We start from the raw sequence: 24,816 nt of genomic DNA, 5'->3' as shown, positions 1-24,816 counted from the left end.
GTCCAGTCACCCAGATGTGAGAAAACAAAAGTGGGGCCTTTCCTCATCCTCAACACTCCAGCCTATGCAATCCACCAAACCAAATTCTGATCATGTACACCAAAACAAAACAGAATGAAAGGAAGCACACTGTGTATTTAGAGGCTGTCAACAGATTTCTTTAGACCAAATACTTCTTAAATCAAGTTTAAGTCCTACTGAAAGACTAAAAGGACAATGTCTATTCATTCAAATACTGGTAAATGGATCTTCTTGTACAAGGGAACTATCTTAAAAAATAGCTTTGTCAAAATACTGCCAGAAATACTTTAAAAAAAAAAAAAAACCTAAAGAAAAAAAAAAAAAAAATTAAAAAAAAAAAAAGCCTAGCTATGCTGTTTAAGCTACTTGGTTAGGAAAACTGGAGCTCGAACAGTTAATACAGAAACGAAACACATGTAGGTAGAGTTCTTCAAAACCCAAATCCACATATCTGAGGTAGGGCTTCCCAGTTTTCAAGGCACTTATACAATCTTCTCTAGTCCTTGCATTATAGTCTTATGAAGTAAGTAGGAAATATGTCATTATTTTATTTTGAAGAGACAGGCTCAAAGAGCTAAGTAATTTTTGAATAAGTTCCAAACCACTGAAGGGTAGAATGAAAACTCAAAATTAGGGCTTTAGGCTTTTTGATACACACTCTTCTAATTTTCCACTTTGAAAATAGTGAAAAAGACACTTGTGAACCCAGGAACTGGTATTTCTTTAAACCATGATCTAAACTGCCATATAGCTACCCCAATCATAGTTAAATATTCTTAGGTTTATGGTGCAGGTTTGTAAGAAGACTAAATACTTAAGGATAAGTAAGTTCAGGTCATCCTTAATTTGTGAATGTTACTTATGAAGAGAGAAAGATGGAGGACAGAAGGAGGAAAAGCGAGAGGAGGCCAAGGCTTCCCTTAGCTAGGACACTCAGAAAGTATTCAACGAGAAATGGAGCCCCAGAATAGCTGAGTTTCTGACATCTTTAACTCTAACTTTCAAAAGGGCCTAGAATTTTATCTGTACTGCACGATCCTCAACATATTTACTTCAGATATTTTGTGTGAAGTCCTTTCAAAAGACTGAATTACTTACAAATAGCTTCAGAAATGCTTTAGAAAGTATGACAGGTAGTCCGAGCCACTCATCTAAAAAATCCCTTTAAAATTTCCTACCACTTTTAAATCTGTTTAGAGGACTTGGGGATATGCTCGTTTCAAAAATCTTATTTCAGCTGACAGTGCTAGGGCTTTTTTTTCAATGAAACAGATTTTCATGTTCTCTCGTTTTACCACAGTTGGGTCTGACTCAAATTTTTCTCTATGGCCTATCCCAGCATTTCCCAAGGTGTGTACTGAGGACCACAGTCATTAATAAGCATTAATGTAAATAGACAAAAATGAAGAAAATCTTAACAATGTATAAAAAAGCCCATCTTGAAAAGTCACAGTGGACATTAGCATATTAAATGCTCTAAGAAATTCTGTACTAAAGAAAAATACTTATTTTTGCTTGGTCCATCTCATCACATTTATTTGATTTGTACCCACTATAACAAGAGCATCTTGAAATATCGTGTTGGGTACACTACGTCATTTTCAATGAAACCCAACTCAGTATAAGTCACACAATGTAAAGCCCAGTATATATTTTATTGATACATATATGATGTCATGTTAATCTTATTGAACAGTACTTCTTTGGAGGAAGGGTATTAACATTACTTACACTGAGAGAATTATTGATTAGCTTATTTTGTTTTTGAAGGAGCTTCCTGGCCAATTAAAACTCCAATCAAAGGAGATAAGGCCTAGACTGACTATATATTTTTGAATATTGAAATGCAGAGCTAACACCAGTTTAATACCTTTTATCTTTAAATGCTAATTTCTCCAACTGGCTTCTCCAAATTATATCATCCTCTGTTTTATTGAAGAACATCAGCTTCACTTTCCTTAAAAGAAAAAACAACAACAACTCAAAAAGAACTATTTCGATTACATTTAAGATACGCATGAATGGAAAAGTCTTAACATAAAGTGGCATGAAATGTTTTCTTTAATGCCAATTAGGTAACCAAAAGTATCTAAAATAAAAGAATCAAGTTAGTAAAACAGATAGTACTGGAGGACATAGGGTAAGAAATGATAAATGAGGGAATGAGCATATATCCATTAAGGTCCACTGAGTAATTAATTTAGAAGACCTTATACTAATCTAACAGCCTCACAAAGGATAGTAATTAAAGATAAAATTACATACCTGAGACTGGGTATGTTAGTCAAAGCATAATTCAGTATTTTAACCATTGGTGTGAAGCCTGTTCCAGCTGCCAATAAAAAGAGATCTTCTAATTCTTGGAACTGGGATATTTTAAAATTGCCCTCAGGAATGCTTACGGAAACAGAATCTCCTAAACAATGAAATATAAACTAAATCAGAAAAAAAAAATCAGGGAAACTGAAGTTAAGCTAGTTGCATTTTGAACACTGATGAGTAAAAGTGTGAAAGCATAATTTTCAGACTATTAATCTTAAGTCTTTTAAAATGTGTAAGGAGTTTTGAGAATACTCATTAATGTTCCCAAGTATACTTGGATTATATCATTCTAACCAAATTAATAATGCTCATTTCCCATCATTATTTTCCCAAACCATCTGGAGTATCTAATTTACAAACTACTGACAAGCATTTAAATATAATTTATCAGCAGAAAATTGATTGCTAAACTAAACTATAAGCACCTCAAAAGCAAAGTCCAAGTATACCTGCCTTGTACACTACAAGGTGGAGAATATATACTCAACTATTTTCATATTGACTCTTAGCCAGAGCAATAAAACTAGGACAGAAAATTGAAATAGAAATGTATTCTATAGTCATACTTCAGTAAACGTGCTAACTTCACCTCCATCAAATCTTTGAAAAGACCTATTGATTAGAAAAGCTCTTCTGAATTTAATGCCTATAAAAACAAAGACCAGAGACCATACTTAGAGCATGCTACTTCACAATCTAGAATAATATTCAAGAAAAATTATTTGCAGTGAATTTGATATAATCACTATGTACCACTCATATAAGAGAACTGCCTTTAGGACATTTCAGAAATTTCCAATGTAATTTTAAAAATAAAAAAAATAAAGCAAAACATTTTAAAAACATTTAAAAAATTTCAAATACTTTTCTCCCCCTGCCCCTAATGCTCATAAATCTTCCTTCTTGTCCAAAGAAGGATAGTAAGAATCCTGCAGTAACTGATGAATTAAGTATTATAAAGGAACAGAAGCTCCCTGTTCTAGTTTAAAAGGACCGTAAGATCAGAATATCTTCAGGAAAAAGTCAGTCGGTTTTTTACTAAAGATGCCTCAAAGAATGATGCTAGCTTGAGAACTTTTGTTAGCACGCCAGTCCTCCCAATGTCAGAAAACTGATTAGACTCAGGCAAGGGGCCCGATTTTAATCAAGTTCACAAGATATTAAAGTAGACCTGCCAGAACAGTGACTGATTTATGGAAGGCTCTCTGCACCCAGCGGCCTGAACCTTACACACCCCAACCCGGGCATCTCATTCCCAGGAGCAGGGGCATTTGGAGGGCCAAAATCATCATTAAAGAGTTGCTTGGTGAAATGGAATTGAAACAAATAAGTGGATAATTTCATAGGGGAGCTCATTTAGGCCGTGATGAGGCTTCGTGAGTGATCACTACCCTCTAAGTGGCACAAGTATTTGTGCTATGTCTAGCTCCCCTGGATGAAGCTAAAAAAACCACTGATCTTGTTCTTTGGGCTTTCCCTTTCCACGCTCTAGGCTAATTCTCCACCCTGCTCTGTTTACACAGTCTCTATAATTAGGGTATAATAACACAGGTTCACTTTCCACAGGCTGTGTTTCAGTCATGTGTCCATCTACCACAAGAGGAGAGTCACTTTCACTAGATTTGCAGGCATTCCAAGATTCTTTAGGCTCACATTTGACTTATGCAATCAAAGAGGACTAATCACACCCACTATGTAAAGACTGGCTTAACTTTCACAACACAACAGATTTTCTTTATTTCCAAATTTTAGTGAGCTACTTCACTGGTACCTCGATGTTACTGGTAATGTTGTGTTAGAAACGAGAAGAGCACTTTTACTATTAAACAAAAGGCAGTGAAAAATTGCAGATGCAGAAATAGGAACAGAAAAAGGAACAGGGGGTCTTGAAATCTTACTAGATTTCATGATAGTCTTTTTTATTAATTCTTTCAAAGTACATTTATTGAGAGTCTATTATGTGCCAATTGCCATGGTAGGTATAGGAACTACAAAGACAAGTTAAGACAATCTTTACCCTCAAATCCAAAGTTCTGTAAAGAAGGAATGTTTTTTTTCTTATCCTAGAGCTATGAACAGAGTGTTAGTTACTGAGGGGTTCAGGAGATAGGAGGCTTCATAAAGGATGTGATATTTTGTTTGGGTCTTTAAAGAAAAGGCTACCCAACAGGTAGAGAAAGGGGTGACGGGCATCCTATGTGAGGCACCTGCATGTATCTATGAATGAGGACAATGAACTTGTGGAACTCTGAGTAACATTCACATGAGTAGTTACGGCAAGAGATGAAGCTGGACAGATCATGAAAGTCTGTGCTGAGAGATCATGATGTGCAGAAGACTGTGCTGAGAGATCATGATGTGCAGTCAAGTAGTGAACACCCGTGAGAAGCTTCAAAGCTGGAGAGCAACCTGATTAAATCTATCCTCAGGGCAGATGGGAAAGGCAGACAAACAGAAAGAGAAAGATACCGTTAAAGGCAACTGAGAGAGAACAGTTATAGGTCATGAGAGAAATGAGAAAGTGTTGATCTGAGAGGGTGGCAGGAGGGATAGAAAAGAGAGAGTAAAAAGTCACTGTGAGGTGGACTCCTTAGAACTTAGTGGCAGACTGGACTGGGAGGGAGAAAATGGGAGTCAAGGATGACTCAAGCCTGCAGACTGGGTTAAGGATGACCCAGTTATGCTGAAGAATGCGGGAGTAAGGATAGGTTGGGTGGGACAAAGAGAACATGACTTTGGTCGTAGACATGTTGAGTTTCATTATTTCATGGACTCCCATGGAAGTAACTAGAGGACAGTGTAACACGTGATCCAATCTAGAACACAAATGAGGTTTAAAAAAGAATACTAACCAATCTGAAGATGATCAAGCTCTGGTGTGAAGAGTCCATCAGGATAGATTTTGATCAAAAAGTAGATGTATTTATTGTTGAGAAGAACTGGTTCCTTGAACTCTGAGAGTAAGAAATCAGATACAGGTGTATATGGCTTCACAATTTCAGTACCTAGAAAAAGTTATGACAAAGAAATTTAATTCTAAAAATCTCAAAAGCTCTGAATAAAGATGAAACATAACTGATTTTATGATGCTATCAGTACATACTTAATCTAATGTGTATATAATTCTATATATATTTTATATATATATGTGTGTGTGTGTGTGTGTGTGTGTGTGTGTGTGTGTGTGTGTATCCCAAGCCTAAGCACGCTGAAATAATTTACACAAATCAATACTTTACCCATCATATAAACACTGTATGTTTATTAAGCGGGGTATAAGATGATAGGGGTTTATGGTAATAAACTTAGACAACCATCTGTTCTATCAGGATATAAACTTTGTAATGGGCTACGAATAAAAAGGCATCAAAAATTTACACAGAGATGTAAGAAAGTACTCACATAATAACTTTAATCATGCACCAAATTTTAACAATGGTTACTGATGGCCACAGGGATCATTTGGGTTGAGAAAGGGAAGAATTTCACTTTTTACTTTATATATTTTGAATTCTTTTAATGTTTTAATACACGATATGTTACTTTGGCAACTGAAGGAAAAGGATATTAATCCAACTACCTCTAAGAATATAATATTAAAAAAAATGGGGTAATTTTAATAAGAATTCATGTTATATTTTAGCTAGCCAAATTCCATACAAAGAGGAGTCACCACACATTGAAAAGACCATTTTTTTACGTGACTCCTTGACATATATAGAATTAATCTATGTGTAAATTCTAATCCATCGACAGTAACTGTGCTGGGGAGCATACCAGCTATGGATGACACCCTGGCACTGGTGGTGATGACAGGAGGAACGTCCTAGCGCCATGGTAATATGGTGTACCGACCAAGCCAGCTAGACTGACTGAGACTGATGTGAAAATGTGACCTTCTGCAGCTCCAAAAGGCCAAGAAAACATTAGACATGGTTAAGGGCATTTAAAACAAGGACATAAGGTAACTTCAGGATGAAAATGAGGGGAAAATTTCCCAGTGAAATCTTTACAGAGCTTCCTATCCCAAGGACACGTGTATGGAAATCATTTAATAATCATCCACTCATTTTGAATTTCACAGATTCAACTCCATAAATGACCCAAGCAGACATGGTTATTAAGAGATACTGGCATGTGTTTCTAGTAGTTTCCCCCCACAGGACCACTGGGCACTGCCTCACCTCTTCCCTTGAGGGTTCTGTGAGGAATATATCCCAGTGCTGATGGAACCCCCTCTCCCTGACTAGCGGCAGTGTCTTTGTTCTCCACATTGCATGGTGTGGCTATGTCTCCAACACATTGGAATGTTGCATTTACAAACCTAGAATTGGGCTATCACTCAATCAGCTGCCAGAAACACGTATTAATAACCTAAGTGGTTATCTCCTAAAAGATTAGTACTGATTTGGAACTGCTTATCAATAAAGAAAATGTTTCCCCAAAGCCTCTATTTACCTTACCTGTAATAGTTAGCTTGAGGTAAACATGTTGCCCAATTGGCACCTGGAGATGAGCACTTGGTGGTAGCATCAAGCAGAAGAGCTTCGTATCATGAGTAACACCTTCCTTGGAAATTAACTGGCACTTTCTATAGTACAAACCTAGAAAGCGATTCATTTTCTCTTATTGATGAATAAATTAAGTAAGAAGTAACACCAGACCCACTAAGTGACAGCCCAGATTCAGCTTCTATGCTTTTGCAAGCTTGAATTTCACTAAAATGCCTATGTACTTTGAAAATTCATCAGGAGTCTGAAAATCTTACAGTTAGAATTTCATTTTATTTCCTGAGATATCTATTTTCTAAAACCTGTCAATACTTCAGTAGGTTGAAAAACAAACTCTACTGAGTCTTATTTCCTCATGTCTAATTACAGCATATTATAAGCATTACATTCTAAGAAATTAAAACCTAACTTGTTTCTTCATAAATTTGCTTTTTACATAACTTCATCTTTTAAGCCTCATGTTCACAGTTACATAAATATATTACAGATGTAAAAAATATTTGATAATCAACAAATTTACATTCTAAAGCCTTTTCTTACAGAGTGGTCTTGAAATTTAAGTATTTAACATTTAACAATATTAAGATTATTAATTTAGAAATACTTCTTTGATAAATCCAGGAAAAATAAACAGTCTATTTCTCTATGTTTGTGTATGAATTATAGAACATTTTAACTGTCAAGAAATAATTAAAATTAAAAAATGAACTTTTATGTTTAAGGGTGTACATTCTCATTACCTGGAAAATTAATTTCTTAAAAGATTTTATTAATTTGAGAGAGGGGGAGCACACAGACAGAGAGGGAGAGGAAAAAGCAGACTCCCCACTGAGCAGGGAGCCCAATGTGGGGCTCGACCCCAAGACCCTGAGATCATGACCCAAGCTGACGCCCCATGGACTGAGCCACACAGACACCCCCTACCTGGAAAATTAAGTGAAAAATGAAAATTCCCAATTTGTGCTACTAATATACATATAAACAAAAAGGAACAAAGTGTTTCTATAAATACTGAAAATACTTGAAATTAATATCCCAAGCTCAGGAAATATATACTATTTTTATACAGAGCAAAATAATACCATTTAGGTTAGAAGAACTTGTTACAGAAATTCTGAAAGCATTAATAGTTTCACTTACAGAACTCCGGTAGACCTAAAGAGCATGCCAGACTACGCTGATAATATTGGTTTGTTTTGTTATTTCCTCTCTTATAAAACAGCATTTATAGAAATGGAAAGGGATTAACTCTGATAATGTATTTCTTTTCTTTTTTTTTGGCCACATCCACGTTTTTATTTAGTTTCTAACCTCCATTAACACTAAGTTAATATTGCAGAAAATAGACACATTTGGAAATTGATCTGAAAAACCAGAACCCATTGGAACAGAAACATGGAAAGTCCCAACGAGAACGACTGCGTGATACTTCGTGTTTGAAAGGCACTTCCCCCTTATCTGATTAGTGTTCATGATTAGCCAACTGTTCCACGTTTCTTGTCTGCCCTCTGTACCATCCACGTAACAAGCAGGAAGGGTCCTAGCTCTGGCTGTGAGCACACAGGAATTCTCTAGAAACTTTGTTCTGCATCCGAGCCCATTGGAGAGCTGGCAATGGCTGGAATCCTCACAGGACAGATTCTCAGGAAGCCTTGACCATTCATGGTGGGGCTCCCGGGAGCAAAAAGCAGACGCAGCGGCCCCACAGCAGGAATTCCAGTGAAGGTGAAAATATGGGCTCCATTGCTCACATAATAAAAAGAAACGGTGCCAAGATTCATGTCCAAGAAAATCCCTAGTCGGTGTAAGTGGGGGCTCACCAAGAGAACAGTCACAGGCCTGGTGCTGGCTTGGAAGAGATCTTTTCTCAAGCCTACCGTCCAGAAGCCAAGTTCTGCAGATAGCAGAATGGGCCCTTGTCGGTCAGTGGAGTCTCTGCAAACACCCATGTCCCATTTCTTGCTCGTCCTCATGTCCACCTCCTAGTAGTGGTGGCCAGAGGGGAACCCAGGACGCAGAGGGCATAGTCGAACCTCTCGGCTCTGGCCCTCCAGTTCTGTCTGGAATACCCACAGCGGACACTCCTCAGGTCCTCAGAAATGATGAGGTAGTAGTGGTTGGCGGTGTCGAGATCCAGGGTCACCTCCATGTGACCTTGTGCATGTTTGGGTTCTTGTGCAGAATGGCTTTCTGCTGGGGCTCCAACTCCCTGATCCTCAAAATCAGCCCCCCAAGATGGGTGCTGGGCCAAAGATCCTTCTTCCAAGAGAGCACCGAGGAGGAGGGGCACCAGAAACCTTCCCTGCCAGGCTCACTCTGCAGTGAATCGAAGCACTGGAGGCAGCAGGTGAAGCCACACTTCAGGTTCACGGGCGTCTTCAGGTAAGTCAGGCACACAGGACACCTGCTTGTCTCTTGCAAGTGTGCGGCCATGACCACTCAGCCCTGCTCTGGCCCCAGTTCTCCCCCTGATTGCAGTTCTCTGATAATGTATTTCTTCTCTTAATTATTCCCTCTTTTTTAAAATTTAATTAAAAATATTTAAGTAGGTAAAGATTGACTCCCGATCTTAGGAAGTGAATGCCCAACACCTAATAATGGTTCGTGGAAAACTGAAATTCACTCATAATCCTAAGAAATCATTTTAGGCATGGTTTCATCCGATTTCTCTTCTTCCCTTGTCCCTTTGGATCTTAAAGACCCTGGTCACTAAATCTTTCCATCTGCCCCCATGGTAGCTCAGTATGCAGATGAATTTAGAGTGCAGCATTGCACACCGAAACCAAGGGGCATTATTGAAGTCACCTCATTCTAGCGCCAGGGCATAGCTCAGACCAAATTAAAGCTAAAGGAACAACTGTAACATTATCCTAAAACACCTAATCCAGTATTAGACTGACAATGGGATCAGTGGACACAGGCTCACCTAGAAGGACAAATGAAGGTTCAAATGATCTCCTTGTCCCTTCCTTTCTGGGACCCAGAGTGAGAACACAATCACAGACCCACATACTGTATGTCTGAACATTTAAAAGTTATAAGTCAGATGAATAACTGTTAAATAAAATATGTTCTATGCTATATCTTGAAATAGACCTTTGAGGGTTAGGTTCAAATTCAGGATTCCTGAACTCCTGAGTTCTATACAGGAAGATGGCAGAGGGATGAGAGCTGTACCCCCAACTGATTGGCTATGGCCTTCCCCCAACCCCTTCTTCTCTCACCTCAGGCTCTGTCTGATACTGAGTGGAGCCTTAATGCGGGTGTAGACACACTAGCCCATGTTTAAACTCATCCTCTTGCTTTCCTCATAAACAGCCTTGGCCACTCCTTGAATGCAAGTGGATTTGGAGCCATCTGAGCAGGAATTCTGGGTTCCAGCTACCTAGAGTGCAGCGCTGAAGGAGAGGGTGAACTGAGGTGGACATTTCTTGGCCTGACATACTTCTCATCCTGTGGGAGGGGATGGGACCAGTAGCTCTCTTACAATGACAGTGAACGCATGCCCTTCTGAAAAACGCTATTGCTAGATGAAAGGTTCATCTTCTGACCTTCAACTCTAGCATCTGCCAGAAAGGATTTGCTACACGAGGTATGCATATCTTTATTTACATTTCAAACACAATGAAAGCCCAGGTTACAGTAATTTGCTGACACTTCTTGTTAAGTTCATAGAGTATCCTTGCTATTTAACACCCAAGAGATAATTTCAACATCTTGCCTATTAGTCTGCCATAATTTTAAAAAACATCCAGGTTCTAAAAGTTTAGGAAACATTGAAGAAAGTTTTCATCTTTTAATTATGCCGAGGAGAGAGATGGCACAGACAGCTGTGAAACATATGAGGAGAAAAGACCAGGGAGGAGACACGCTGACTATTTCAGGCTGCGTGGTGCCATTATTTAAGTGTCAAGTTTCTGGTTTTGTAAGCATAAATAATTATATAAGATAATAAGAAACTGAAATAAATATAAGATGGTGAAACAGAAGCATAAGACAAAAAAATTTCTGTCCCAAACACCTAACTTCTTTTAATAACACACATATGATATTACTCACGGTAATAAATATTAAGGATAACGTGATTAACTTGGGCATACTCTTTTCTTCTGGTTGAAAAGAGATGGTATTTTTCCTTCTAAAGAATAGAATTTCACAATGCTCAAGTCTAGACAAAGTCTTCAGTGGGAGAGAGAACACAAAAAGAACCCTGGTTACGAGTCCACACTGCCTTCCATCTGGTCTTTCACTCCTACTTGAACTTAGTACACTTTTAAAGCACCTATACACTCTACTTTCCCTACTAGAAAAAGAGGCTTAGAGAAGTTAAATAGCTTGTGCAGAGGTTGAGCTCTGCTCTCACAGAGCAGCTGGAGAAGATGTGGGAAGAGGCAAGATGTGATTAAGAGTTTCTTGCCCCAGTTCATAGGCTTTTTTCAAAAAATAAGAGAAGCCACTGTTCTAGACTAGCTTATGGTTTGGTGTCTTCCTCCCTGCTCTAACCACGTCAGTTCAAGCCTAAATATTTATAGACTAACCCTCTACCCTCTACAACCTCCTACTAACTATTTAATGTACAAATTAAGGAATCAGTTCAGCAAGTCAAAATTCATCCCAGGTATTTCTCTTCTTGAACATTTCCACTCTCTACTGTTCTCACCAACTGTACTTTTTCTTAGCACTCATTACTACTTTCCATCACCTAAATGTCATTTGCTTACCTCCTAATTTGCAATCTACCTTTATTCATTTATTCCTCCAAGATCTTCTGGAACCAATGGAGGGCAACCAATTAGTGGGACTACACACTTAAAAATGCAATCCATGGAAAAGAAACAACCCCAAACACACTAACATCTATAATAGTTAAAAATGTATTTATGTACATACCTAGATATATCCACATAGGAAAAAACACAATCTATAGCCATTCAATAAAATACACATTCCAGGGGCGCCTGGGTGGCTCAGTGGGTTGGGCCGCTGCCTTCAGCTCAGGTCATGATCTCAGGGTCCTGGGATCGAGCCCCGCATCGGGCTCTCTGCTCAGCAGGGAGCCTGCTTCCTCCTCTCTCTCTGCCTGCCTCTCTGCCTGCTTGTGATCTCTCTCTGTCAAATAAATAAATAAAATCTTTAAAAAAAAAAAATACACATTCCACCTAGAATCTGTCACAATTCACATAGCAGGGGCCAGGCAGATTTAGCCTTGATAGCTATTTCTGCCAAGACAGTGATCTTGATGAGCAATGAAGCTGACTGCAGGGATGATGTCCAGAACACTTAAGTATAAACTATTTCCAAGCACTGTAAATGTTTAACATTTTGACTACTGATAAAATAATTCAATCTTATGAAGTTATTAAACTATCTTCCTATACTGAAGATGCAACAAAGTTGGAATATTACTCTTAAAAGAATTACATAACTGCACTTATTTTGTTGTTTTTAAAAAATTATTGAGGCTTTTCACTAATTTTGATAAAGTTTCCACTTAATCTCTAGTAGTTTAGTTTTAATATCCTCACTCAAACCCCTTTGTATATATGAATAAGAACACATAGGCTTCCTAGGTCATTCAGTCGGTTATGCATCTGACTCTTGATTTGGCTCAGGTCATGATCTCAGGGTCATGAGATTGAGCCCCACACTGGGCTCTGTACTAGGCATGAAGTCTGCTCAAGATTCTCTCTCTCAGAAAAAAAAAAAAAAAGAATACATCCACAACTTGTTGTCAAACACTAAGGATAATAAATAACTGTGGACACATGTCTATTCATATTTTAGAATAAAACACAATGAAACAGAATGCTCAAATACTGAGAATTTTCATACATAATTGTTAAATTAGTATTATCAAATCGACAGGAAAGCACAGATTCCTTCTTGTTTCATATTAAGATGTTTTACTACCTCAGAATGATGGGAACTGAATCTTCCAAGGTGAGGATTTTATGGAGTTAAACTAGGAGAAAGGCAGCTCTTTCTCCAAGACTAGATTCAGTGGAGTTTTTTAGAGCACACACCATTTAGCAAGATTGTCATGAAATCTGAACACCGCTATACCTAACACCTTTTGTCTCTTGTTCCGTAACTAATAATGCAGCCAACACTGTATACTCGAGTGCCTGAATCCCCTGCATTCTAAGGTTTTAAACCTCTTCCATTTTATTTTTTAATACAGTAAATATTTCTCACTCAGTTAGAGCCTGCCCCATCTTATTCTGTGTTTCTTCAGATCTCACATTTGGGCCTTTCTAACAGAGATGAAAAAAGATAGCAAGATGCCAAAGCACTGTATGGTTACCGAGTTTGCGACAACTCCATGCATGCTGGGCAGAGGAGATAACTGAAGAGAAAGAAACACATGGAAGTTTTACTTTGCTACTTGCAAAACTTCTTCATTTCTTGTAATTTTGAATGCTTATTTGGGGCAGCAAAGAAACATGGATGTACAGGCAAAGAATAGGGAGAAGTGTAAGGGTGGCTCTTCTGACCCCAGCAAGAAAATCTGTTCCATAGCGGGCAAGCAGCTTGCCTGCAGAATCACAGGCCCCACAAAAAGTCTCAATTAAACGATTGCTTACACTGTGTGTCCATAAGCACATTTATGAGCACAGATAGTACCTTGGTGTGTGAGCGCACACGTGTGTGTGATATCTGCAGTTAAGAAGCCATTATGACAGTATAGGTCAAACCATGCGAAACTGTCAGCTTTCTAGGTTAAAAATAGTAAAATATGAACAATTTCACATAGTTCAACTTAGATTAAAAAGACTAAAGTTACAGATTCAATGCACATATTTAACACAAAGGTTTATAAGTGGCTGCTGACATCAAAATTGTGACAAAATTTTTTAAACTCTTCTTTACAGTTTTGTATCCTGATGTTCACTTACTGAGGTGTTTGTTGGCAAATCTATAAAGCTAACTCTGTCTCATGATCAAAGGCCCCACAGTAAAGGCAACTACAACTAAAATAAAATTTTAGGTTGGCTATAGAAATAGTAACCCAATTACCTATCAGTTGCGTACACACAGACACACACACACATACACACACAACTATTCACTTATAATCATCACTTCTGGTGGGGGGGAATGAGAAGCAAACAATTTAAAAACGGTAATCTAATTCCACTGATATACTTTTGTTATCACCTGTTACATTTGGATTAAAGGTAAAAATGAAGTAGTTTCTCTTCTCAAATTATGTTCTTTGTTTTATTTTAAATCTTTAGTGTAAGTAAATTCTGAATTTGACATAAGAAGGTATCGCATTAAAAGTTTTAGATTTTTACATTTTCAAGTTATTTTCAAAACTTCATTTAGCTAAGAAATTTTAATAAGAGGAAGCCAGCATGCTAGTATTTTAAGAGTCAATAATTTTAACATACTGAAAACCTAGGACCACGTGACAGACTATGAACATTTGCCATTACTGACAGCAAGTTAATCATAATAATTTGATAGAAGTATTCAGCTTTACTAGTGACTAATCGACAATTTCTGTCATGATTTAAGGAACGGAAAGAACAAAGAAGAAATTACCTTTGCTAATTCAGTCACACACATAAACACCTCCCCTAAACTCCGTGTCATTTTCCAAAGTGGAAAACCCAATTCAATGAAAAATACCTGCATTGCTCCAATTTCAGACAAGAAAGCTAAACTTTAACTGTGGGGATTCATGACTCAAGAAGAAATTTATGGCAGAGATAAAGTTCATGGGAAGCCTTGGGAAATTACTGAGAAAACCTGAGTGATACCCATTCTAACAATTTCCAAATGGAGGTCACCCTTCATTCTTAGTATCATTTATTTCTTGGACTTAGCTTTTATCTGGTTTGCTATGATTTTTCAATCACTAGATAGATACTATCAGGGCAAGAGATTTCACTTTAATAATACCTCTTTTCATTGCCACGGTCTTCTATTTTCTTCTGATCTGCTGGATCACACTATTATTTCTCTATGTTCTTTCTCTCTTCCTAATACCACAAAATTCAGACCTCTGCTCCTATAAAAGAATTCTATTTGGCCTTTCCCCACTTGTGGCTTACATTTTTCTTTCTCTACAACTTGCAGAATGCCTGGCACAATAAGTACCTAGTAACAATCTGAAGCTCTTCCTGGAAAACCATTCCTAGTTCTTGTTATATGTTTGAAAGTTATTTTCACAACATTGCTGGAAATTCACCTCTTTCAGGGAGTGGCTCCCAATGAAGTCATCTATATCTATTTGCTTGGGGTTACTTTGGAATATGCTCAGTCTGTATTACAGAACTTGCTCTTGTTAGTCTGTTGCTTTATAAAAAAGTATTCTTCAGTCTCATGTCAGTGTGTGTTCTTTCACTTGGGAAAATAATTAGCACAATGCCTAAAACAGCTTTCTACTGACTGTGGCTATGCAAATTAATCCTACCTGATAACTTTTCTGAAATTAAATATCCACAAATATAACTTTGTAATTTTAAAATATTTAAATATTTAAATATTTTAAATTTTAAATATTTAAATATTTAATATTTTAAATATTTAATATTTTAAATATTTAAAGATGCTAAAGTGAATACATGTAGTTAATTCCTTCTAACTCCCCTAAAATAATAACAAAGGTGTGTGTGTGTGTGTGTGTGTGTGTGTGTGTGTGTGTGTGTATGTTTGGTTATTTTTTAAGGCATAAGCCTGCAAGGACATAAAGAATAAATAAGAAAAAGCAGCAAAACTTTAAGAGCTGACAAGGCAAAGAAATGACTGGTAACTGACTCAGCAGATTCAATAATGCTGATCTTAAATTAGAAGTAAAAAAAGCGAAGATTTGACTCACTTGTAACAAAAAATCCCTGAAAGCTCAGAAATTGGCAGGACCAATTATATATGAAATCAGAGTGACGCTGGAGCTGAAATCACTTTCTGGGTGAAAGTACATTTAAGAAATCTAGATGCTCCCACCTCCAACTTTGCTCAAGTCTTCCCCTATTTAGCAGAGCCACACGACTAAACTTCTCCTATTCTGGGAAAATATTAGAAGTGTACACTCTAGAGTGGGTAAAACAAAGGGTCTCTGGATTTGGTATATGTTATAGGCTGAATGGTGTCCCCCTCAATTTTCCTATCCAGACGCTATAACCACCCCCCCCCCCCCCCGCCAGTACCTCACAATGAGACTACTTGGAGACAGGTTCTTTTGAAACGTGAATTAAATGAAAATGAGGTCATTAGAGGGGGTGATCCCTAATCCAGTGTGATTGATATCCTTGTAAAAAGAGGCAATCGGGGCACAGACACAACAGAGGGAAGATCATGTGAAGATGGCCACCTACAAGCCAAGGACAGAAGCGTCAGAGAGAACAGACTCTGCCCAACAATTTGATCTTGGGCTTCTGGCCTCTGGACTGAGAAAATAAATTTTTGTTATCAGGCCACTCAGTCTGGTACTTTGTTATGGCAGTATTAGCAACTAATACTGTATGCTAGGCAACAAACAAACAAAAGAAATTAAGTTTACAGATACCTAGCCTTCTTTCCCCATAAGACTTCTGAAATTCTAGGTGCAAAGTAGGAGACTGTCCATTCTCAAGTCTCTGACAAAATACAGTCATTGAACTTGGGAACAAGAAAACAATCCACCCATACAGTTAATAAAACTGTCAATAAGTCACACCCACATTCACAATGTTTCTGCGCACCTTTTAGAGTGACACCCCCAGAAATATGATCAGTTAATCAAGGATCAGCGACCTTCAAAGAAAGCATCTAACATGAAAGATAGACTAAAACAAACAAATGAACTTTGGGGGCACAGGTTACATGGGAAGAGGGAAACTCAAAAGTTCTATCAGTAATTATTAAAAATATAAGAGAGGCTATTAAGAATAGGATACTAGGGGCACCTGGGTGGTTCAGCTGGTTAAGGGTCCAACACTTGATTTCACCTCAGGTCATGATCTTAGGGTTCTAAGACGGGAGACCTGTGTCGGGCTCCATGCTGGGTATGGCGCCTGCTTGAGATTCTTTCTCTCCCTCTGCCCCTGCCTACACCTCTCTTCCTCTCTTAAGGAGAAAAAAAAAAAAAAAGGATGTTAAAACAAAAGAACAGAAATCAAGAGTTCTTAGAAGTTAAAAATAGGGCAGTAGAAATAAGTAACTCAGTAGAAGAGCTAAAAGATACAACTAAAGAAATCACTCAAAAAATAGAACAAAAGGGCAAAATTGAAAATAAGACACAAAAAAATGAGCTATTTGTAAGTTTAAAAGGTTTACTTCTAGACAGCAAAAACAGACTATGAAGAGAAGGAAAATCAGTATTTCTCAGAACTGAAGGTCATAAGTTTCCATAATGAAAACATAGCACAAAGGAGAAAGAGCCAGCATGAGAAACGAAAACAGACCTGCATTAAGGCATATCAAATTGTGAAATTTCAAAATTCTTGGAACAAGGAGCAAACCCTGCCAATTTTCAAAAAGAAAATATAGTGCCCATTTACTATATGAAAATTCATCAGGTAGAACACTTAAAATATTCATCCCTGTCTATAAATGTTATACTAACATTAAAAACCTAAAAAAAAAAAAAGGAAAAAGGGAAATGAATGAAAAAGGAAATGAATTACATCCTTTAGGAATAAAATGAGACAATGGTTTAGATAAGCAAAAAGACAATAAACATACCTTCCTTAATATAAAAAAATGAGATGTGTATACAAGGTATAAACTTAAACTTGGCTATACACCTTTTATAAAAAGGAACCTGAAAGAGTAAATGGTTGAACAATAGTCTAAGCACAAGTTGGCTTCCCCATTCATGTTTCACTATCTAATAACTTTGTAATGCCTAAATATTAGGTAGTAGAGGCTAAAATTTAATCTCTATTAAAAAAAAGAGTTTTCCAAACAAGTAAAAGCTAAAGGAGTTCATCACCACTAAACTAGGCTTACAAGAAATGTTAGAGGTACTTCATTAAGCTGAAAAGAAAGAGCACTAATTAGTAACAAGAAAATATATGAAAGTATAATTTCATTGGTAAAGGTAAATATATAGTAAAGGTAGTGGATTAATCACTTATAAAGCTAGTATGAAGGTTAATGACAAAAGTGATAAAAACAACTAATTATAATAATTATTTAAAGTTTACATAAGAAAAAGTTCTTATTAAATGTAACATTAAAAACATAAAATGTGGGTGTGGGGAAAGAGTAAAAATGTAGAGCTACTGAATGCATTCAAACTTAAGTTGCTATCAACCTAAAGCAGACCATTACAAATACAGATTTTTATATGTATGCTTCATGGTAATCATAAAGCAAAAACCCATAGTACATATGAAAGGTAACAAAAAAAAAATCTGAAGTGTAACGCTAAAGAAAGTCATCAACTCTTAAGGAAGAGAGCAAGAGAAGAAGAAAGGAACAGAAAACTACAAAACAGCCAGAAAACAATTAATAAGATGGCAAAAAGTATATACCTATCAAAAATTACCTTAAATGTAAATGGACTAAATCCACTAGTCAAAAGACATAGAATGGCTGAATGAATTAAAAAACAGGACCCATCTATATACTGTCTACAAGAGACTCACTTCAAATGTAAGGAGACACACAAATGGAAAGCAAAGGGATGAAAAAAGATGTTTCATGAGAATGGAAACCCAAAGAAAGCTGAGGTGGCTATATCATATTACACAAAATAGACTTTAAAACAAAGACTATAATCAGAGACAAGAAGGAATTATTATATAATGATAAAGGGGTCAATCCAACAAGAGGAAATAACATTTGTAAACACCTATGTATCTAACAGAAGTTAGAGTACCTGAATATATTAACCAAATATTAACAGACCTAATGGGAGAAACTGACAATACAATACAATAAAGTAAGGGACTTTAATATCCCACTTATACCAGATAGGAAATCAAGGCCTTAAGGAAACATTGGCCTTAAATGACACATTAGACCATACTGACTTAATAAACACAGAACATTCTAACCAAAAGTAAGTAACAGAATACACATTCTTCTCAAGTACACATGGAACATTCTCCAGGATAGGTCATATGTTAGGTCACAAAATAAGTTTAATATATTTAAGAAGATTAAAATCATATCAAACATCTTTTCCTGCTATAATGGTATGAAACTAGAAATCAATTACAAGAAAAGTGAAAAATTCACAAATGTGTGGAGATTAAACAGTGCACTTGAACAACCAATGGATCAACAGAGAAATCAAAAAAACTTTGAGACAAATGAAAAGGAAATACAACATATCAAAATTTATGGGATGCAGCAAAAGCAGTTCTAAGAAGTTCACAGTGCTAAACCCTACCTCAATAAATAAAAAACTCAAATAAACAAACTAGCTTCACATTTCAAGTAACCAGAAAAAGAACAAATGAAGCACTAAATTAGTAGAAGGAAGAAAATATTAAAGATCAGAGTGGAAATAAATGAAACAGAGATGAAAAAGACTAAGAGCTGGTACCCCAATTAGGTAAATATAATTGACTAACCTTTAGCTAGACTCACCAAGAAAAAAAAAATAGGGCTCAAATAAACAAAATCAGAAACAAAAGAAAAGATGTTATAACTGGTACCACAGAAATATAAAGGATCTTAAAAGAGTTCTATGAACAATTATACACCAACAAATTAAACAACCTAGAAGAAGTAAATAAATTCCTAGAAACATACAATCTTTCAAGACCAAATCATGGAAAAATAGAAAATCTCAATGAACCAATTACTAGAAAGGATTGAAATTAGTGAGTAAAAACCTTACAACAAACAAAAGTCCAGGACCAGATGTCTTCGCTAGTGAATTCTACCAAACATTCAAAGTAAAGTTATAAGCTAATACCTTGATGAACATAAATGTAAAAATCTTCAACAAAATATCAACAAACTGGACTCAACAATACATTAAAAGGATCATACACAATGATCAAGAAGGATTTATACTAGGGACACAAGAATGGTTCAACACCTACAAATAAATGAATGTGAATTAATTAATAGAAATCATATGATCATCTCAATAGATGCCAAAAAAGCATTTGACAAAACTCAACACCTATTTATGATGGAAACTTTTAACAAAGTGGGTAGAGAGGGAACACACCTCAATGTAATAAAGGTCATGAATGACAAGTCCACAGCTAACATCATCCTCAATGGTAAAAAGCTGATCAGGAAGAAGACAAGGATGCCCCTCTCACCACTTTCATTCAACATAATACTGAAAGTCCCAGTCACAGTAAGTAGGCAAGAAAAAGAAATAAAAAAGAAATAAAAAGCATCAAATTAGAAAGGAAGAAATAAAACTGTCACTATTTGCAGATGACATAAAATTACATAGAAAAAAACCCTGAAGACTCCACCAAAAGCTGTTAGAAATAATAAATGAAGTAGCGGGATACAAAATCAATACACAAAAATCTGGATTTCTAAAAACTAATAATGAACTATCAGAAAGAGAAATTGAGAAAACAATCTCATTTACAATTATATCAAAAAGGAATCAATTGAACCAAGGAGGTGAAAAACCTGTACTCTGAAAACTGTAAGATGTAGATGGAAAAAATTAAAGATGACATAAATAAATGTAAAGAAATACTATGCTTATGAATTGTAGGAATCCATGAATTTTGTTTTAAAAAAATGTCACACTACCCAAAAGAATCTAAAGATTCAGTGTAATCACTACCAAAATACCAATAGCATGTTTCACAGAACTAGAACAATTAATTCTAAAATCTGTATGGAATCACAAAATCCTCAAATAGCCAAAGCAATCCTGAGAGAGAACAAAGCTGGAGGTACCATACTCCCAGTTTTCAAACTATACAACAAAGCTATAGTAAGCAAAACAGGATAGTAGCCATAAAAACAGACATATAGATCAATAGAACAGAATAAAGAGCCCAGAAATAAACCCATATTGATACATACATATATATATATATGTATAGATGTATAGATGTATCAGTATACATATATAATATATGTGTATATATCTATATATAGATATCTCAACTGATTAGATAGATATATCAATTAATTTATGACAAAAGAGGTAAGAATATATACAATGGGGAAAGGACAGTCCCTTCAAATAAATGGCGCTAGGAAAATAGGATACTACAGGCAAAATAATGAAAATAGCCTATACCATACACAAAATTAAAGTAGATTATACCATACACAAAAATTAAAGTAGATTAAAGACATGAATGTAAGACCTGAAACCACACACTCCTAGAAGAAAACAGATGGTAAGCTCCTTGACATTGATCCTAGCAATGATTTTTTGGACCTGACATCAAAATCAAAGGCAACAAAAGCAAAAATAAAGTGGGACACTATATCAAACTACAAAAGCTTCTACATGGAAAAGAAAACCATCAACAATATTTGCAACAAACTCAATACCAAAAAACAAATAATCCAGTCAAGAAATGGGCAGAAGACATGAAGAGACATTTCTCCAAAGAAGACATACAATGACCAACAGACACAGGAAAAAATATTCACCATCACTTGGTATCCGGGAAATACAAATCAAAACTACAATGGTTAAAATTAAAAACTCAGATGTTGGCAAGGATGTGGAGAAAGGGGAAATCTTACATTATTGGTGGGAATGCGAACTGGTACAACCACTCTGGAAAACAGTATGGAGGATCCTCAAGAAGTTAAAAATAGAGCTGTGCTTTGACCCAGCAATTGCACTACCGGGTATTTATCTAAAGGAGATTCGAAGGGGCACATGCACCCTATTCTTTATAGCAGCAATGTTTACAATAGCCAAAATATAGAAAGAGCCCAGATATCCATCAATAGATGAATGGATGAAGACAATGTGGGTGTGTGTGTGTGTGTGTGTGTGTGTGTGTGTGTGTGTGTAATGGAGTATTACTCAGGCATCAAAAAGAATGAAAGCCAGCCAATTGCAATGATGTGGATGGAACTACAGGACATTATGCTAAGCAAAATAGTCTGAGAAAGACAAATACTATATGATTTCACTCATATGTATTATTTATTTAAGAAACTAAACAAATGAACATAGGGAAAGGGAAGGAAAATAAAATAAGATGAAAATAGAGAGGGAGGCAAACTGTAAGAGACTCTTAACTATAGGAAACAAACTGAAGGCTGCTGGAGGGGACGTGGGTGGGGAATCGGGTAAGTGGGCATTAAGGAGGGCACTTGATGTAATGAGCACTGGATGTTATATGCAACAAAGAATCACTAAATGCTACCCCTGAAACTAGTAATACAATATATGTTAACTAAATTGAATATAAGAAATTTTTTTAAAAAAAGAAAACCATCAACAAAATGAAAAGGAAACCTACTGAATGGGAGAAAATATTTGCAAATCTTATATCTGATAAAAGGTTAATATCCAAAATATATTTAAAAAATTCATACAACTCAATAACAAAAACACAATCTGATTAAATAATAGATTAAAAATCTAAAACAAAATTCAAATGACCCAAAGAGATATTTTTTCCAAAGAGGACATACAGATGGCCAACAAGTATATGAAAAGGTGCTCAACATCGCTAACCACTAGGGAAATGTAAATCAAAACCACAATGAGCTATCACCCCACACCTGTGAGAATGGCTATTATCAAAAGGACAAGAAATCATAAGTGTTGGCAAAGATGCGGGGAAAAGGGGTGCCTGGGTGGCTCAGTGGGTTAAGCCTCTGCCTTCGGCTCAGGTCATGATCCCAAGGTCCTGGGATTGAGCCCTGCATCGGGCTCTCTGCTCAGCAGGGAGCCTGCTTCCCCCTTTCTCTCTGCCTGCCCCTCTGCCTACTTGTGATCTCCATCTGTCAAATAAATAAATAAAATCTTTAAAAAAAAAAAGATGCGGGGAAAAGGGTATCGTTATGCACTGCTGGAGGGAATGTAAATTGGTGCAGCCTCTATGGGAAACAGCATGGGGGTTTCTCAGAAAATTAAAAATAGAAGTACAATATGATTCAGTATTCCACTTCTGGGTTTTTATCTGAAGAAAATGAAGACACTAATTTGGAAATGTATGTGTACCTCCATCTTCATTGCCGCATTATTTACAGCAGCAATATGGAAGCAACCTAAGCGTCCACTGATAAATGAATGGGTAAAGATATGGAATGTATGTATATATAGAGAGATATGATGGTATACTATTTAGCTATTTTAAAAAAGAATAAAGGCCTGCCGCTTGTGACACGGATGGATCTTGAGGATACTACGCAAAGTGAAACAAGTCAGACATAGAGAGACGAATACTGTATGATTTCACTTACATATGGAATTGAAAAAACAAAACAAAACAAAACAAACAAACCCAAACTTATAGATACAGAAAACAGACTGGTGGTTGTCAGAGGTGGAGGTGGTGGGGTGGGCAAAATATGTGAAGAGGGTTAAAAGGTACAAACTTCCAAATATAAAATAAACATATCATGGCGATATAACATACTGCATAGTGATTACAGTTAATAATACAGTAATGAATATTTGAAAGTTACTAAGAAAGTAGATCTTAAAAGAGCTCATTACAAGGAAAAAAAAGTTTTTGTGACTGTACAGTGACAGATGTTAACTAGACTTACTGTGATGATCATTTCACCAAGTCTATAAATATCAAATCACTATGTTATATACCAGAAACTAGTATAATATTATATGTCAATCATATCTCAATTTGAAAAAAGGAGGAAAACAGATACCACGTCCTTTTATAACTTCTTACAGGGAGATATAAGGGCCCTTTGGCTCCTCCCAAAATAGCCTTCCAAACTCTGGTACAATTGCACTATTGACACAATTTCATCAATACAGGACTCAAAATAATAGCGCAGCATACCTGTATCTCTCCTTGGGATAAGTGAATTATGATTCTCTAGGGGGTGACCAAGACGTTTCCAAGAAGTAGTCTCTTTTTTCTTTAGGACAATATCTATTTTTCCCACATTCTCAACAACTCGCACTAAAAAGAAGATAAATTTCATTTGTATTCACTGAAACTAAATATAACACATTACTTTAAAATCAGTCTTCCTCAAACAATACAAGTGTTCTGATCTGATATGAATAACAGGGATCATTAGTAAGATAAGACTTCGTATACATATTTGTCAAAACTGTTTATCCCTTAAATGATATTAAATTCAACTTATTTTATTATATGAATCAAATTAACTTTTTTCAAACAAATTTATCAAGAGCCAAACTAATAGGTACTGCTAGTTTTCACAGAAGCCCAAATATGTCCATGGCAAGTACTTAACACATAGCTTCAGGGGGAAAAAAAAAAGGAGTGGGCTGACATATACAAATTAGTCACTGAGTAGACCTATAAAAGCAAATTTAATTTATACTCTTCCATTTCTTAATTGGGATCTGAGGAGTTCTTATGAGTAAATTCAGTAGATCAACTCTTAACTGAATAAACAAAAGAAAAAGCTTCATGAATAATTATGAATTACATATGAATCTTAAATAATTAAAGGCCCTTTAGGGTATCTTTTAATTTTTGACTGAGTTCAGAATATATGGGTATAATATAATAATAAAATACAGACTTTTATATACTGGTTAAATTTTATGAATTGAATATGCTTTTAAGGCCCTAAAGTGTATTTCAGTTTGTCTTCAGAAACAATCTGTTCTTCCTCAAGGTAAACACATAACTTAATAACAACAGCAACTTAATAATACTTTTTAAGACAGATTAGTCAAATACATTCATTTCAATGAGCACTGATTTGAAGCTTAACAAATATAGAAACATGGTCCTTGACTTTATACAATTTACAGAGCTTGCTACCATATATAGGAAAGAGAAAGCACAGAACCAGTATAAGGTATTCTGACAGTACTTTGAAACAAGAAATTACATATATACACACAGATATATATATATATTTAAGTATATATATTTACACATATATGTGT

General features: G+C 36.0%; 1 protein-coding gene across 1 annotated transcript in view; it reads right to left on the bottom strand.

Moving 5' to 3' along the window:
* LOC111147849 (cytochrome b5 reductase 4) overlaps nt 1-24,816 on the bottom strand; it is an 87,380-nt gene that overhangs the window by 13,711 nt on the left and 48,853 nt on the right. The window contains 5 exon segments of the mRNA XM_022504101.1: nt 1,892-1,978; nt 2,287-2,437; nt 5,196-5,348; nt 6,807-6,947; nt 23,726-23,848. Of these exon segments, the coding sequence (XP_022359809.1) occupies nt 1,892-1,978; nt 2,287-2,437; nt 5,196-5,348; nt 6,807-6,947; nt 23,726-23,848 (655 nt within the window).

This window comes from Enhydra lutris, unplaced genomic scaffold (assembly GCF_002288905.1).
Source record: "Enhydra lutris kenyoni isolate GAN:26980312 unplaced genomic scaffold, ASM228890v2 scaffoldscaffold17, whole genome shotgun sequence".
Classification (NCBI taxonomy): domain Eukaryota; kingdom Metazoa; phylum Chordata; class Mammalia; order Carnivora; family Mustelidae; genus Enhydra; species Enhydra lutris.
Note: the sequence above shows the minus strand (reverse complement) of the source record. Positions and strands in the feature narration are given on the sequence as shown.